The 14,303-nt window shown below is 41.0% G+C and overlaps 1 protein-coding gene across 1 annotated transcript in view; it reads left to right on the forward strand.

Moving 5' to 3' along the window:
- The window catches only part of LOC125995849 (E3 ubiquitin-protein ligase TRIM38-like), a 35,246-nt gene that overhangs the window by 3,160 nt on the left and 17,783 nt on the right, over positions 1-14,303 (forward strand). Inside the window, exons 2-7 of the mRNA XM_049764818.1 lie at positions 3-170; positions 1,440-1,670; positions 2,801-2,823; positions 2,921-3,033; positions 6,976-7,044; positions 11,469-11,935. Of these exons, the coding sequence (XP_049620775.1) occupies positions 3-170; positions 1,440-1,670; positions 2,801-2,823; positions 2,921-3,033; positions 6,976-7,044; positions 11,469-11,935 (1,071 nt within the window). The remainder of the gene's footprint in view (positions 1-2; positions 171-1,439; positions 1,671-2,800; positions 2,824-2,920; positions 3,034-6,975; positions 7,045-11,468; positions 11,936-14,303) is intronic.

Consider the following 14,303-nt stretch of genomic DNA (forward strand, 5'->3'; position numbering starts at 1 on the left):
AGGAAGAGATTCAGAAAGCTACGGCAAAACTGAAACAATTGGAAGACCATTGTAATAATCTGTTGTTGTGTACAAGGGAGCAAATACTTTCCTGGGAGGTAGGAATTTGTGTAGAATTGCACCAAATGGGGGATTATTGGACAAAGCACCATGATGGGTTACTCACATTTAAATAGAGTATGTAGGTAAACTTAAAAGACAATTATTAGGGCCAGAGTAATAGCACAGCAATAGAGCTTTTACCTTGCACGCAGCCAACAAGAGATGGACCTGATTTCAATCCCTAGCATCCCAAATGGTCCCCTGAGCCTTCCAGGAGCGATTTCTGAGCACATTGCCAGAAGTAACCCCTGAGCACCACCAGGTGTGCCCCCCCCAAATAGACAATCATCATTTTAATGCCCCCTACTTGCCTATATGATGGTAATTTATATCCATTACTTTATTGTTTAGGTACTAATTGTCTAGAATTAAAATCTCATAGAGAACCTATAGTCTTTGTCAATTGGACTAACTGCTTGAATTTGCTAAATAGAATTTATACACTAGACTGTATAGAGATCTTCATACATACTCCCACTACCATTTTTAACTGACCTGGTCAAGTTTTGTGAGTGAATATTTATTTGTCCTGTTCCTTCTTTTTCTAATCTCTTTACTGAAGAAGGAAGTGAATGAGGAAACTGGAGAGATTTGTGACACCCTCTCTTGGACCTAAGTGCCTGCTGTTAGGCATGTCTCACCAAAAGGAATTCTCCCAGTTCAACTGAATCACTAGGAGGCAATACAAAAATAGCTGAACAAACTTTCTTTTTTATATGTGTGTTAAAATGTATATTATAACAAATTTACCATTTTAAAAGGGGCATTTATAGGCACTAAACACTCTTTGTTGTGCAGCCATCAGCGTTATTTATCTGTAGCACTTTTAATCACTCAAAATAAAAACTCCTAAAAAATCATTTTAGATCACTCCATCCTCTCAACTCCTGGTTCCAGTATTTTTCTTTCTGAATATAAGTAGGTATCTCATACATGTAAAAATCATGCGAACTTTTTTTTTTGTGTGTGGTTTTTGGGTCACATCCGGTAGTGCTCAGGGGTTATTCCTGGCTCCATGCTCAGAAATTGCTCCTGGCAGGCACGGGGGACCATATGGGACTCCGGGATTTGAACCCATGACCTTCTGCATGTAAGGCAAATGCCTTACCTCCATGCTATCTCTCCAGCCCCATGTGAACTTTTTTTTTTTTTAAGTTTCTGGCTTTCTTCACAACATATCAGAACATATCAGAATTTACACTGAAGCATGAATCAGAGTTTCCCTTCTTTTACAAGATTGAATCATATTTTATTATATATTATATCTATTTGATTGATTTATTATCCCTAGGCATTTTGTTTATAACCTTTACTTAAACAAATATTCTTCATTTTAGGAGAGTATAGAATTTCAGAAACAAAATATTCACTCAGACTTCGAAAATATCCATACCTTCCTGTACAAAGAGGAGATGTCTTTTATGAATAAACTGGACAAAGAAAAAGAAAAGACTAAGAAGAGATTGCAGTACAATGAAGCCATGCTGTTAAGGCAGAGCCAGGCACTCAAGAAATACATCTTGGAACTAGAGAAGAAATGTCAGGGTTCAGCCCAGAATTTGTTGCAGGTGAGGTTATGCACTTGATGGAAGAATGGAGGTGTTTGCTTCTGATCGATTATGAGGAGAATGCTTAAAAAAAGAATAGAGTATGCCAATCCTAGGACAGCAACACTAAGCTTGGTGTTTCATTCAATACTGGTGTAAGAAACAGGAAGCAGCATTTTCATGAATCTGTCAATATCTCCTGTGTACTTCTACTAAGCTCAAGATTATCCTTATGTGAAATAAACTTTTACCACTTCTTTGTAAGTATAGGGAACTCCTAGAATAGGTAAAGACAGAGGACAGTTTTGCAACCATTAATTTGTCTCTGTCCCATGTACACAGAACAATAGCTGTCTCCATATTGGAGATGAAACAAAGTAGACAGAATGAATGAGAAACTTTTCATTGATTTTTCTCACAAAATCAAAAACACTTGCTCTACAAACTCTACAGGGCCTTCTTTCAACTACATGAAGAATCCAACTTACTGAGATAAATAGCTGGAGGTAATTATTCCAGCACCCTGTATATAATATATAATGTATAATGCTATATAATAACTATATACTATAATAGTATGATTTAATATAGTATATAATATGATAGTATGGTATGACATAATATAGTATGGTATAGTATATAGAACAGTATAATATAGTACAGTATAGTATATAGTAATGGTAACCTGGAGGTTACTCGGGTTGGGAATGTCATCTAACTGCTCACACAATATGTGATACCTGCTTTCATCACATTAGTAGCAGGGGCTCTGTAAAGATTAGCCACAAGGGACCTTTTTGATCTCTATTCTGAGCTCATTGAAAAGGAAAACAGGTCACTGGAATCAAGGGAACCTTGTACATCTTCCTGTCCTTTTTTTCCCCCAAGTAGTCCAAAGCTGATGTGACCACAGTCACAAGTGCTCCTCATGGGTCTCAGGAAGAAGACAAGGGACTTAGAGACAAATAAACATCCTACCATGCCAAATAGCCCAGGGGATTGGAATAAAATCGTTCTTCAGAATTCATCCGTTTCTAATATCGGATCATTTGACTTTGGAAGGAGAGTGGATTAGCAGTACTTATGAGGTGACAACCCCCCATGAAACACTCATGCTTCCCATACTAACTGTTTGTCTTTCTTATCTGCAGGATGTGAAGGATACCTTGAGCAGGTAAGTGCTATCTGAACACAGGGAAGGGGTATTACTATTTAGACCTGAATATTCCTTTCAGTCCCACAAGAGGTCACTGGTTTCTGCTTATTAACAGAAGCTCTGCTGTGAAGCTGATTATACCAGAGAAAATCTCTACGAAGGTTCACACCGTGTGTGATGTTTCAGAACGTTATTTTGATGTGAAGAAAAAGTCAAAAGAATCTCTAAGTACTAAGTAGGAAATAATCCTGACCAATTACTGACTGCCACCTGTTTCTGGACAACCTCACAAACTACTTACTTTTCATGGCGCTGTTACACTCAGTATGCTCCAGTGCTGAAAAAGAATAATAGCATGTTGATTTTTTGTATAGATGCTTCAGTTTCCTGCTCTCCCATTTATTATGTCACATCGGGCAAAATAACCTGCTCAGTTCTCCATGTGAAAAATAAAAATGAATATTTCTCACTTCAGGGGAGTTTTTGAAAATCAAATGCATCAGCACATGCAAATATTTAGAACACACTCTATAGCATCATTTTTATTGTTCCTATTTTATTCATTTCCCAATTACATGTAAGAAAGGTCTTCAAGTATTATAAGCTGTGCTACAAATGATTCTAGGAACTGAATCCAAGTCATATGTTAAAGTTTAGAGTAGTTGTTAAGAGACATAAGTCTGATAAATCATATCAGCAATGAAGTGAGAGAAATCACAATAGTCAATGCAAAAATACAGTCGGAGAGATTACTCTTGGTGCTTGACTCAGGAATTACTCCTGGTGAGCTCTGGGGACCATATTCGGATGCCAGGAATCGAATACAAATAGGCTACATGCAAGACAAATTCCCTCCCTGGCACTATGGCTCCAGCCCCCAAACAATTGTATTTTTGCTTTGACTATTGTGGGTTTTTCCCCCCACAACATTTCTGATATAATTTGTCAGGTTTATCTAGCTTAACCATTTATACCACTGTTCACAATATGTAAAGACCTTCTTACATGCAATTGGAAAATAAATACAATAAAATATGAACTTTCCCTGTGACCACCCTAATACTTAGGACATCTGTGATTTCTTTGCAGAGATCTTTCAGTTGTTCCTCCCAATATCAATTGTTTGCTTCTTTGTGTGGTGTTTGTGTGTGTGTGCATGGCTTGAGGAAACACGTTCATGCAAGACCATTATTATGCTCTAAAATGGACCATCAAGATTCATAATAAAACCTTGAAATATGGTGAAATGATCTGATGATGCAGATGTACTATGAGGCTCTATGTCACAAAAACAAATGGAAGATTTTTGTTATGAACAATTCTTTCAACTCAAAGTTTTAGGATGAGACATGTCCTGTGAATCCTTTGTGAAATCCTCCAATCTTTCACTGGCTTCATTATTATAAGGAAGTTATACAATGACAATGTTATCAATGACAATGAATATGACAAAGAATATGAGAAAGAATAAGAAATGACAAAGAAAGCAATCATGAACCAAATGGGGAGGGCATTTGTCTTGCACACTGCTGACTGAGTTCTAGCCCTGGCGTCTCACATGGCCCCCTTTCTTCCCAGGAGTTATTCCTGAGCACAGAGCCAGGAGTAACCCCTCAGCACCAAAGCAAACCAATACCAAAACCAAAATGTACAAAGATAGCATTCACTATGGGTTGGGATGGCCCAGATTTTAGGGTACATTTTTGGCAACAGGAAAGCAGGATAATGAGATCTTCATCCTCATCCTTCATCTTCCTCTTCATTGCTGTTCCAAATTAAATATAGAAGAAGGTGAGGGGTACAGAGACAGGAGGTCCCTCTGTACTCTGGTACACAGTGATCCACTATTCATCAGGGAGAATCCAGGGATGAATTCTCTGCCCCAGGCTGTAATCAAGTTATCTGTACTCCCCCCAAAATTCCAGGAGGCTGATTTCAGCTCACACAATCTCTTCAAACACCCCCTTTCCTTCCCATGATGCCTCAGGGTAAGTCAAAGATCTCCTTTCCCAAGGCTACCTCCTGCTGCTGAAAGGCACAGGGGGCCCAAGAGAGGTTGGGAAGCAGGACACCCGCAAATGAACTTCGATGACCCTGACTTTTCTTAGAGAATTGAAATCAGTATTTCTGGAACCCATGAATGAAAGGGGGTGAGGGTGCTTGTTATGCACAAGAAAGGCAACATGGATTTGAAGTAGCAAAAATCTTTCCTTACTGTCACCAGTGATATCTATGTGGCCACAGGCTCAAGTTCTGGAAGGACATAGCTGTTTGGGAGAGATTCAGCAAGGAAGAAGGAGAGAAGAGGAGCTGGCTGAAAGAAGCTAAGATGCAGGGCAAGCTGAAGAGAGCATGCTTAAATAGATTTAAGATGATAGGAGCCACACATGTTGGCTAGGGCCATGAATAAAGCTGATGTCTCCTGAAACTTGACTGCCTGTGAGTTTTCTCCCCACCACTATCCTGAACCCTCAGACTCGCTGACTGGAGGGAGTTGCAGACAGGTGGCCTGGACCAGCAGAGAAACTCCTCACCCTCCATCTCTTCACCCCATCCCCATCCATCCCCATCCAGGGCTGTAATTCTACAATAGCTACAAGTTTATATTTTAAAACTTTACATTATTATAGTTTAGAGTTTACAATAGCGTTAAGTGTTAAGGTGCAAACTTACTGTGCACCCCATTACAAAGTGCCCATAACAAAGTGCCCATGACAGAGAGTTCCTTTTTCACCATATCCTTATCAACATTTGTTGTTTTTATTTATTTTTTTTAAATATATATTTTAGGGGCCGGCGTGGTGGTGCTAGAGGTAAGGTGCCTGCCTTGCCTGCGCTAGCCTAGGACAAACTGCGGTTCGATCCTATATGGTCCCCCAAGCCAGGAGCGACTTCGGAGCGCATAGCCAGGAGTAGCCCCTCAGCATCACCGGGTATGGCCCACCCCCCCAAATATATATATTTAAATATATGCCATTCTTATTGGCGTGTGTTGATACCTCATTGTTCTGATTTGTATTCCCTTGATATAAGTTATAATGAATAACTTTTTATATAACTTATTGACCATTTGCATGGTTCCTTCTTCTATTTCTCTTTTCCCACTTTCTGTAAGCTTTCTTATCTGTTGTTGCTGTTTTGTGAGTACTTTATAGAATGTTGATGTTAGACCTTCATTTGAAATATCACATGTGGGGCTGGGCGGTGGAGCTAAAGGTGGGGCTGGGCGGTGGAGCTAAAGGTAAGGTGCCTGCCTTGCCTGTGCTAGCCTTGGACGGACCGTGGTTCGATCCCCCGGTGTCCCATATGGTCCCCCAAGCCAGGAGCAACTTCTGAGCACATAGCCAGGAGTAACCCCTGAGCGTTACCGGGTGTGGCCCAAAAACCAAAAAAAAAAAAAAAAAAAGAAATATCACATGTGAAATTCTCCCACTTATGTGGGTGTCTTTTTACATTAGCCCAAGTTTCTTTTGCCATTTAGAACTTCAATTTCCTATTTTCCCACTTGCTTCCTTTTGTTTTTGTTGTCTTTGCCTGTGGAATCTGGTTCCTGAAGACCTTTTCAATATCCAGATCCTGGCGAGCTCTGCTAATGTGCTTTTCAATTTATTTTATGGTTTCTGGTCTAATCTTTAGCTAGGCCTTTGATCCACTTTATATATATATATATATATATATATATATATATATATATATATATATATAAATATATATGAAATTACAGATCCTTTCATTTTTCACAAATCATCCACTCTTCTCAACACCATTTATTGAACAGTCTTTCCTTGCAAGTCTTTTGTGTTTGATTTGTTCAGGGGAACAACCCATTCCTTTTTCCTGTGATTTGCACATTTAAGATTCAGTAATTTCCGAGTCAGGCCCACAGAAAGAAGCCAAGGAGTGAGCAGAGGCAGGAGTTAAGTGGCTAGGACCCTGTGGGGGCTGCAGTTCCCACAGAAACTGAAAGGAGGAGCCCCCTGCCAAGTTTTCTTCAACTTACTGATGGATTGTCCAGATTCTCTGGGTGAACCAAGATCTGATCCTCTCCCACTTTCTGTTTCTATTCTCCCGTCCTCAACTACTTTCTGGGGCCTCTGATTGGCCAGTTTTCCTTTTGGTTACTCTGCTCGCGCTTTGGTGATTCTGCAACTATTTTTGTTTCTCACAAAGATCTGAACTTTGGGGTCCAAGAACAGAACCTGTTGAACTTTCTTCAGGGAGTTAAATTGGAGATTGCAGGTATGAACGAAAGGGAGGGAGGGAAGAAGCTCAGCAGGGGTGCAAGGAGAGCGGGCCTAGGAAATGGGGTTGGAGGACGAGGGGAAGGAAACGAGGGGTGCAGGAGTGGCAGATCAGCTCGAATCCTGAGAACCCCCTCCCCACACCCCTCCCCAAGCTTGTGACTGCTGTTACTGGGCTTTACAGTGTGAAAGGCTCTTTTGCAAAAATTACAAACGGGTAAGCAATTGTTCTTGGTGATGGTGGTACTGTTTGGTTTAGGGGCCACACTCTTTGTGCTCCGTGCTCCCTCCTAGCTCCCTTTTAGGGTCACTCCTAGGTTTGTTTCTGAGGGATCATTCCTGGTGGCACCCTGGGGCCATATGTTGTGTCAGGGATTCAGACAGGCTCTGCATGTCCACGCAGGGATCTCCATGCCTTCCCACCAAATTATTATACACATTTAACCCCGGGGTGGAAAAGAAATTGCTATTTGACTATATTGACTATGAGAAATAAAGAAATGGTCATTGAAACCCTGTTTTTCTAAATGCAGCAGCGGTACTTCTGAAACAAATTCCTTGAGATTCCTAATTAGTTGGTTGAGATACCGGCCTCTTCCAAATTTAGGCCTCCTCCCAATCACTCCCCAATTTCTCTTCTCGTCACATGTTCTGGGAGGCCAGTACATGTGTCTTAGGGTGCAGGAAGCTGTTCCTCCCTGTTCATTTATTTTTTAAATCTTTTTTCTCTGCAGCTTGTTGTGTATAGCTTTTGTTGCTTATGCCATTTTATGGTGTTATTTTTGCAATTGCTGATTTATCGGCAATTTATGGTAATTCATTTGCTATTGTTTTCATAGCTGCAAGTTTAATTTGGGGCCTTTAAAAATCTGTTGGCTTGATATCTTGAGAACATAAGGAATGAATTTGAAATAACTATCTATACAGCTTTATTTTCTAATCCTAATATTTGCGAGAATCCTGGGCAAATTTTGGTGGATTCTTCTCTTTTTTATGAGCCAGACTTTGCTTCATCTTACAACTTTTTGTATATTTTACTTTTCTTTTATTCATCTCAAACTCTTTTTTAATTTTTTTATGATATTTGCAATGAAAATTAAATATCAAAAAGGACGGTGATGTTGGTTTTTGTTTGTTTGTTTCTTTGGGGTTTCTTTTGGGTCACACCTGACAGCGCTCAGGGGTTACTCCTGGCTCTGCGCTCAGAAATCGCTCCTGACAGGCTCGGGGACCTTATGGGATGCTGGGATTCAAACCACTGACCTTCTGCATGCAAGGCAAACGCTTTACCTCCATGCTATCTATCCGGCCCCAACAAATACTGTTTTTTTTTCTTTCGGCCACACCCAGTGATGCTCTGGATACTCCTGGCTATGCACTCAGAAATCGCTCCTGGCTTTGGGGACCATATGGGACACTAGGGAATCGAACTGTGGTTTGTCCTAGGCTAGCACGCACGAGGCAGACACCTTAGGCCCTGCGCCACCACTCCAATCTGGGATTGTGATGTTGGGACTTGAGTTCTGAACAAGGAGGGACACCATTCTGTAAAGGCCACATGCTTGGTCTTCACAGGCCTATTTCCATAACCACCGCCCCAAGCTCCCTGACCATACCAGATAGCCTATCAAGGAAGGATAAGGAAGCAGTAGGAAGGTAGTCCTAGACAATAGCCAATCATTTTAAAGGTCATCAGAAATCTGGGACCTCCCTATATCCTTTCCCTATTATAATCTGGGGGGGGGGGCAATTATCTCCTTTGGAAGATATCCCTGGCTGGCCTATGTGAGATCTTTCTGGCAGATGGATTAAAGTATTAAATTTTATTCTAGTTGTGTGGTCTTGTCCTTCTACTCCTGACCCATCGAATAGTGTTATTTAATTATTATCCCATCTGGGAGTCCCATTGAGCTGTAAAAACAATATTTGATGTGGGCTCCACATCTCTGAAGTTCTGCTAATTTCCTTCCTTCTCAATGGATCTACCCTGGAAATCATTGATTCTACTACTGCAAAATTTGCTTTTGAGCCCCTGGGTGTGGTTTTTAAATTTCAGTTATTATATTTAAAACTTAAGAATTTTCATTTTGAAATTTTCCTATACGTGGATGTACATGGAATCTCTTATGCTGAGTGAAATATGTCAGAGGGAGAGAGATAGACGCAGAATAGTCTCACTCATCTATGGGTTTTAAGAAAAATGAAAGACATTTTTTGCAATAATTCTCAGAGACAAAAGAGAGGAGGGCTGAGAGGTCCAGCTCATGACATGAAGCGCTCCACAAAAAGTGGTGAGTGCAATTAGAGAAATAACTACATTGAGAACTATCATAACAATGCGAATGAATGAGGGAAATAGAAAGTCTGTCTAGAATACAGGTGGAGGTGAAAAGGGAAGGAGGGAGATTTGGGACATTGGTGATGGAAATGTCACACTGGTGAAGGAGGGTGTTCTTCACATGACTGAAACCCAACCACAATCATGTTTGTAATCGAGGTGTTTTTTTTTTAATCAAGGTGTTTAAATAAAGATATTAATTAAAATAAATAAATAAAATGAATTTTCATTTTTAAGATTATATTACTACCTGGGAGTGATGTCTCAGATCCTGGCATATATTTAGTAGCTGTGACTCTTTCTAGATGGTTTTAAAACTTACCTAGGCTAGTTTACTGTAGGCTTTAGTGAACCAGTTGTTTCTCAAGCCTACAGGTACAAATAGTCTTATTTTATCATTGTTATGAGTAACTAATATCTCTTCTCAGGCTATCAATAAGCAATCAATTCATGTCTTTTTTCCCCTACCTCTGAGTGCTACTTCATTTTATACTTTTTGCTCAACAAAAAAGTTTATTATCCAGACATATTTGTAGAGTTCAAGCATCCTGTACCTTTTGCCAAAAGCCAAAGCCACTTATATTAGTTATACCAACATCAGAATTAATATAGCAATATCAATAACTAATTATTAATATCTGTTATAGCTATAGAATTATGATTAAATTAGTGATTTACTATTTTCTAAATATGAATTCTGAAATCATACGTTATATACTTAACCTAATGCCCCTTCTACCTGAGACTATCAGTATGGCAAAATCTTATTTTTCCAGGAATTAACTGTTTTGTATCACTAACCATCCAGTGGGTCAACAATAGCCTGTCCTCATTTTGAACTGTTGCTAACTCTCAAGTCTTCCACTGGCAGATTCTAGGGGGTCAACCCTTTTGGTTCTCACAGGGATGTGGCCTCCCCCATTTGTTTCCTGCCTCCCCTTCTATCTGGGTTCCATCACCCTGAACTTACACAATTCGGTGAAGAGACCCTTTCCTGGGTTCTAGGGACTTTGACCCAAGACTACCCCCTTCTCTTAGCTCTTTAATTCTCTGCCCCAGGACAGAGTGGATGTCTGTGAGAAGGCTCTTCTGCTCACTTTATTGACTTCTATTATTCTCTGCACCTAGACTTAATTAACCTGTTTTCTTTGACCTTTGAATATTACTGGTTTATAACTTAAAACTTGGTTCCACCCAAAACAAAGATCATCTCTGGTTTCTAAGTTTATAAGTTGGTTTTACCCAAAACAGAGATTTCCCTACATAGCATGTATCATGCAAACCTTCTCTCTCTCTCTCTCTCTCTCTCTCTCTCTCTCTCTCTCTCTCTCTCTCTCTCTCTCTCTCTCTCTCTCTCTCTCTCTCTCTCTCCTTTCCTCACACCCTCTCCTTCACTAGACAGATTGCTACTTGGCCACACCTATTTCACTCTCAGTTTTGTTTGGATAATTTCCTGAAGCAACCCTTGCTTCAAACCCCCTTTCCTTGGGTAGGAATACTGACTTTTGGGGCCATTATAGGGTATAAACATCAAGGTTGAGAGAATTGGGTGAGTAGGTTGTGCAAAGTCAAATGAAAACTCATCTGGCCTCAGGGTGTTTGTGGTCTGCCTGCCAAACCCCTGGGCTTGGGAATAGAGGTGCAGAGCCCAGCCTTGGACCCCCATCTCCTGGAAAGTCAAATGAGATTGTTCCTGTGAAATCCCTTGATAGACCTCCCAGTTAATTACCCAAGTATTATTTCCCCCCGACAAAGAAATAATAATGTACAGATTAGTTTTAATGCTCACTGGAGTGGAAAAGATACTCTCCCCGAGCTCTCTCACTTTGCTGCAGTTTCTGAGAAGAAGCCATTCTGCTTCTTATTCTGAGCACTTGGTCCCAACAGCCTTTCTCCACCGATGGGATGCTCTCTCATTTGTAGTCACATAACACCGCCACATACAGCCCTGAAAAGGTGCTGGGGGCACTAAGAGAAGTCAAGCCCAACTATATAAGTTTTGATGTAAATGGCCCTATCTGTTAACCACCTTCCACCACACATAGTATTGAAGGTAGATTCTCAAATCTGTTTCTTTTCTTCAGAAGCTTCGAGATTGGAGGCACAGAAAACCAGGGAAACTGTGACCAGAGGAAAGGCCATGGCCTCAGCCACAACTATCCAGACACTGGAGGAGAAAGTCACATGTTCCATCTGCCTGGATATAATGACTGACCCCGTGAGCATTGACTGTGGGCACATTTTTTGCTACACATGTATATCAACTTTAATTGATAAACAAAATGAGACACCACTAAACTATAGGTCCTACCGCTGTCCCCTGTGTTCCTCACCATTTCAAGTGAATAATATCCGTGATGTCAAACAGTTTCAAAGTCTCATTGAGACCATCAAGGAAATGAGTTGTGAAAAGCTTTGTAAGGAGCATGGAGAGAAGCTCCACCTTTTCTGTGAAGATGATTACCAGCTCCTCTGCTGGCGCTGTGAGCGGTCACCACAGTACAAAGGACATGCCACAGTTCTTGTTGAAGATGTCAGCCAAGGCTATAGGGTGAGTGTGTGGGGGCCCTTCAGTGTCATAGGCAACTGCTTTCTCTGACTCCTTAAACAGGAGACTTTTGTCTCCAATGTGAATCCCAGAATTTGACCTGGAACCTTGGTTTTCATCGCAGTCATTTTTCTGAAAAGTAGATTATTGGTAAGAGTCCACTAATTTATTGTTCATGTTGAGTTCCATGGAATGGTCAGGCTATGCCCACTGAGAACTCAAAAGTTCTCTGAGGAACTTCTGCTGTAGAATACAAATTGCTAAACCTCTCAGACTCTCTTAATAACTATTATATATTGTCACAGCCTGCTTGGTTCGGAAACTAGGGGAATCCTCGGGGGAGACTCCCTGGGAAAGGTGGGTGCAAAAAATTTGTTGAAGGGAGACAGGTCAAAGATTCAGAAGTTGGGTTCAAGCTCTGTCCTATTTATTAAATGTTAAAGCTGAAATACACTCAATTTCTTGGCAAGGTATAATTGCAGACATAACTATTTCTCAAGCTACACGCACAGGCCAAATTGTTCAGGGAAAATGTACGTTGATGGGCCCGGAGAGATAGCACAGCGGCATTTGCCTTGCAAGCAGCCGATCCAGGACCAAAGGTGGTTGGTTCGAATCCCGGTGTCCCATAGGGTCCCCCGTGCCTGCCAGGAGCCATTTCTGAACAGACAGCCAGGAGTAACCCCTGAGCATCGCTGGGTATGCCTCCCCCCCAAAAAAAAATGTATGTTGATATTTTACTGACCTAGGGTTGTTTCAAACTCCTGTCCTGTTTTTGCTCTCTGAAGTGTCAAGCAGCAAGGTCAGTTTTTCAAAGACTGATATTTTTTTTATTGTTTTAGTTTTGTTCCAGTTCATGCATTCTGATCTGGGTCCTCAAATATTAATATTTAATTAATATGACTTAATATGACTGCATTTAGGCTAACAGCAAAGATAGATTTGAGAGCGGTTAATATTCTGTAAGACTAAATAAAGAATACTTGAATCTACACAAATGCTCATGACAAGATATGTTTATAGAAATCTGAGTGGATCTTTAAGAGAGGCTTGAAGAAAAGTCCTTAGGATGTTAGTGAAGTTATGTCTTGAATAACATTTATGCTCTGTCTCCTTTTTCCCCGAGTGCTTCATGGACAGGCGACCAAGGTCTTTTAGTGCCTTAAAGCCCTCCTTTTTGTGGGTACAGGCGGCTTTTGCAAGCACCCTCCCTTGAGGCTGCTTTTTCAAAAGGGCTCTCCCTTAAAGGTACAGGCGGCTAGGGCTTTTTTAAACATGGTGCCCCACGTTGGTCTCAAGGTCAGAGTTTACACAGGAGTGGATGTAGCATTATATGTACTTTTTAAAACAGGACCCAGTGTGATAGCACAGCACATAGGATGATTGCCTAGAACAGTGGTTGGCAAGCCGAGGCTCGCAAGCCACTTGCAGCTCTTTACACTTTTTAATGTGACTCATCTGTGTGCCTGGCGGCCACTCCAGGAGTCAGGACTCTGCTCCTAGACTCTGTCAGTTCGTGCCCTGTGTGCAGCCCCATGGCTGGCTCCAAGAATGTAAGATAATACCCAGTATCACCCCCAAACAAAGGTGTTCCCCCCAACATCATCCTTTCTTAAACCTCTCTTCCTTTGATATGTAAAAGCCCACTGAATATGTACTTCTCTCTCTCTCTCTCTCTCTCTCTCTCTCTCTCTCTCTCTCTCTCTCTCTCTCTCTCTCTCTCTCTCTCTCTCTCTCTCTCTCTACCTGAAGCCTCTTGGTATTGGGAATTGGTTTTAATAAAGAAAGAGGTGTTCTAGCTTTTTGGGCTCGAGGCAGAGAGTACAAGGTAAAAGGCCATGGACTCCATGATCATCCTTTCCTGGCTAACTTGGTTTATTATTTCTTTCCTGCTACCCTGCTTCTTCAGACCAGGTTGGGTGGGGTTTAGAAATACAGTGCCTGGGGCCGGAGAGATAGCATGGAGGGTAAGGCTTTTGCCTTACTTGCAGAAGGTCGGTTGTTTGAATCCCGGCATCCCATATGGTCCCCTGAGCCTGCCAGGAGTGATTTCTGAGCATAGAGGCAGGAGTAACCTCTGAGTGCTGCTGGGTGTGACCCAAATACAAAAAACAAAAACAAAAACAAAAAATACAGTGCCTAGAGTGATCTTAAAACACATATTTTATTTTGCACAAGAGTGGGCCATCTTCCATAAGGGATTCTCAACCCAGAGTTTTCTTTTCCGTGGATTCTCATGTGCAGAGTACTCATGATTAAAGTTATGAGCTAATGCCCTTAAATGCTGTTTTTCGTATTGATTATGACTTTCTGTGTAATATAAGTGGCAATCAGAAATTTTTTGAAAGAGTAGAAACATTTCAATATCTCC

Source organism: Suncus etruscus, chromosome 18, assembly GCF_024139225.1.
Source record: "Suncus etruscus isolate mSunEtr1 chromosome 18, mSunEtr1.pri.cur, whole genome shotgun sequence".
NCBI classification, from domain to species: domain Eukaryota; kingdom Metazoa; phylum Chordata; class Mammalia; order Eulipotyphla; family Soricidae; genus Suncus; species Suncus etruscus.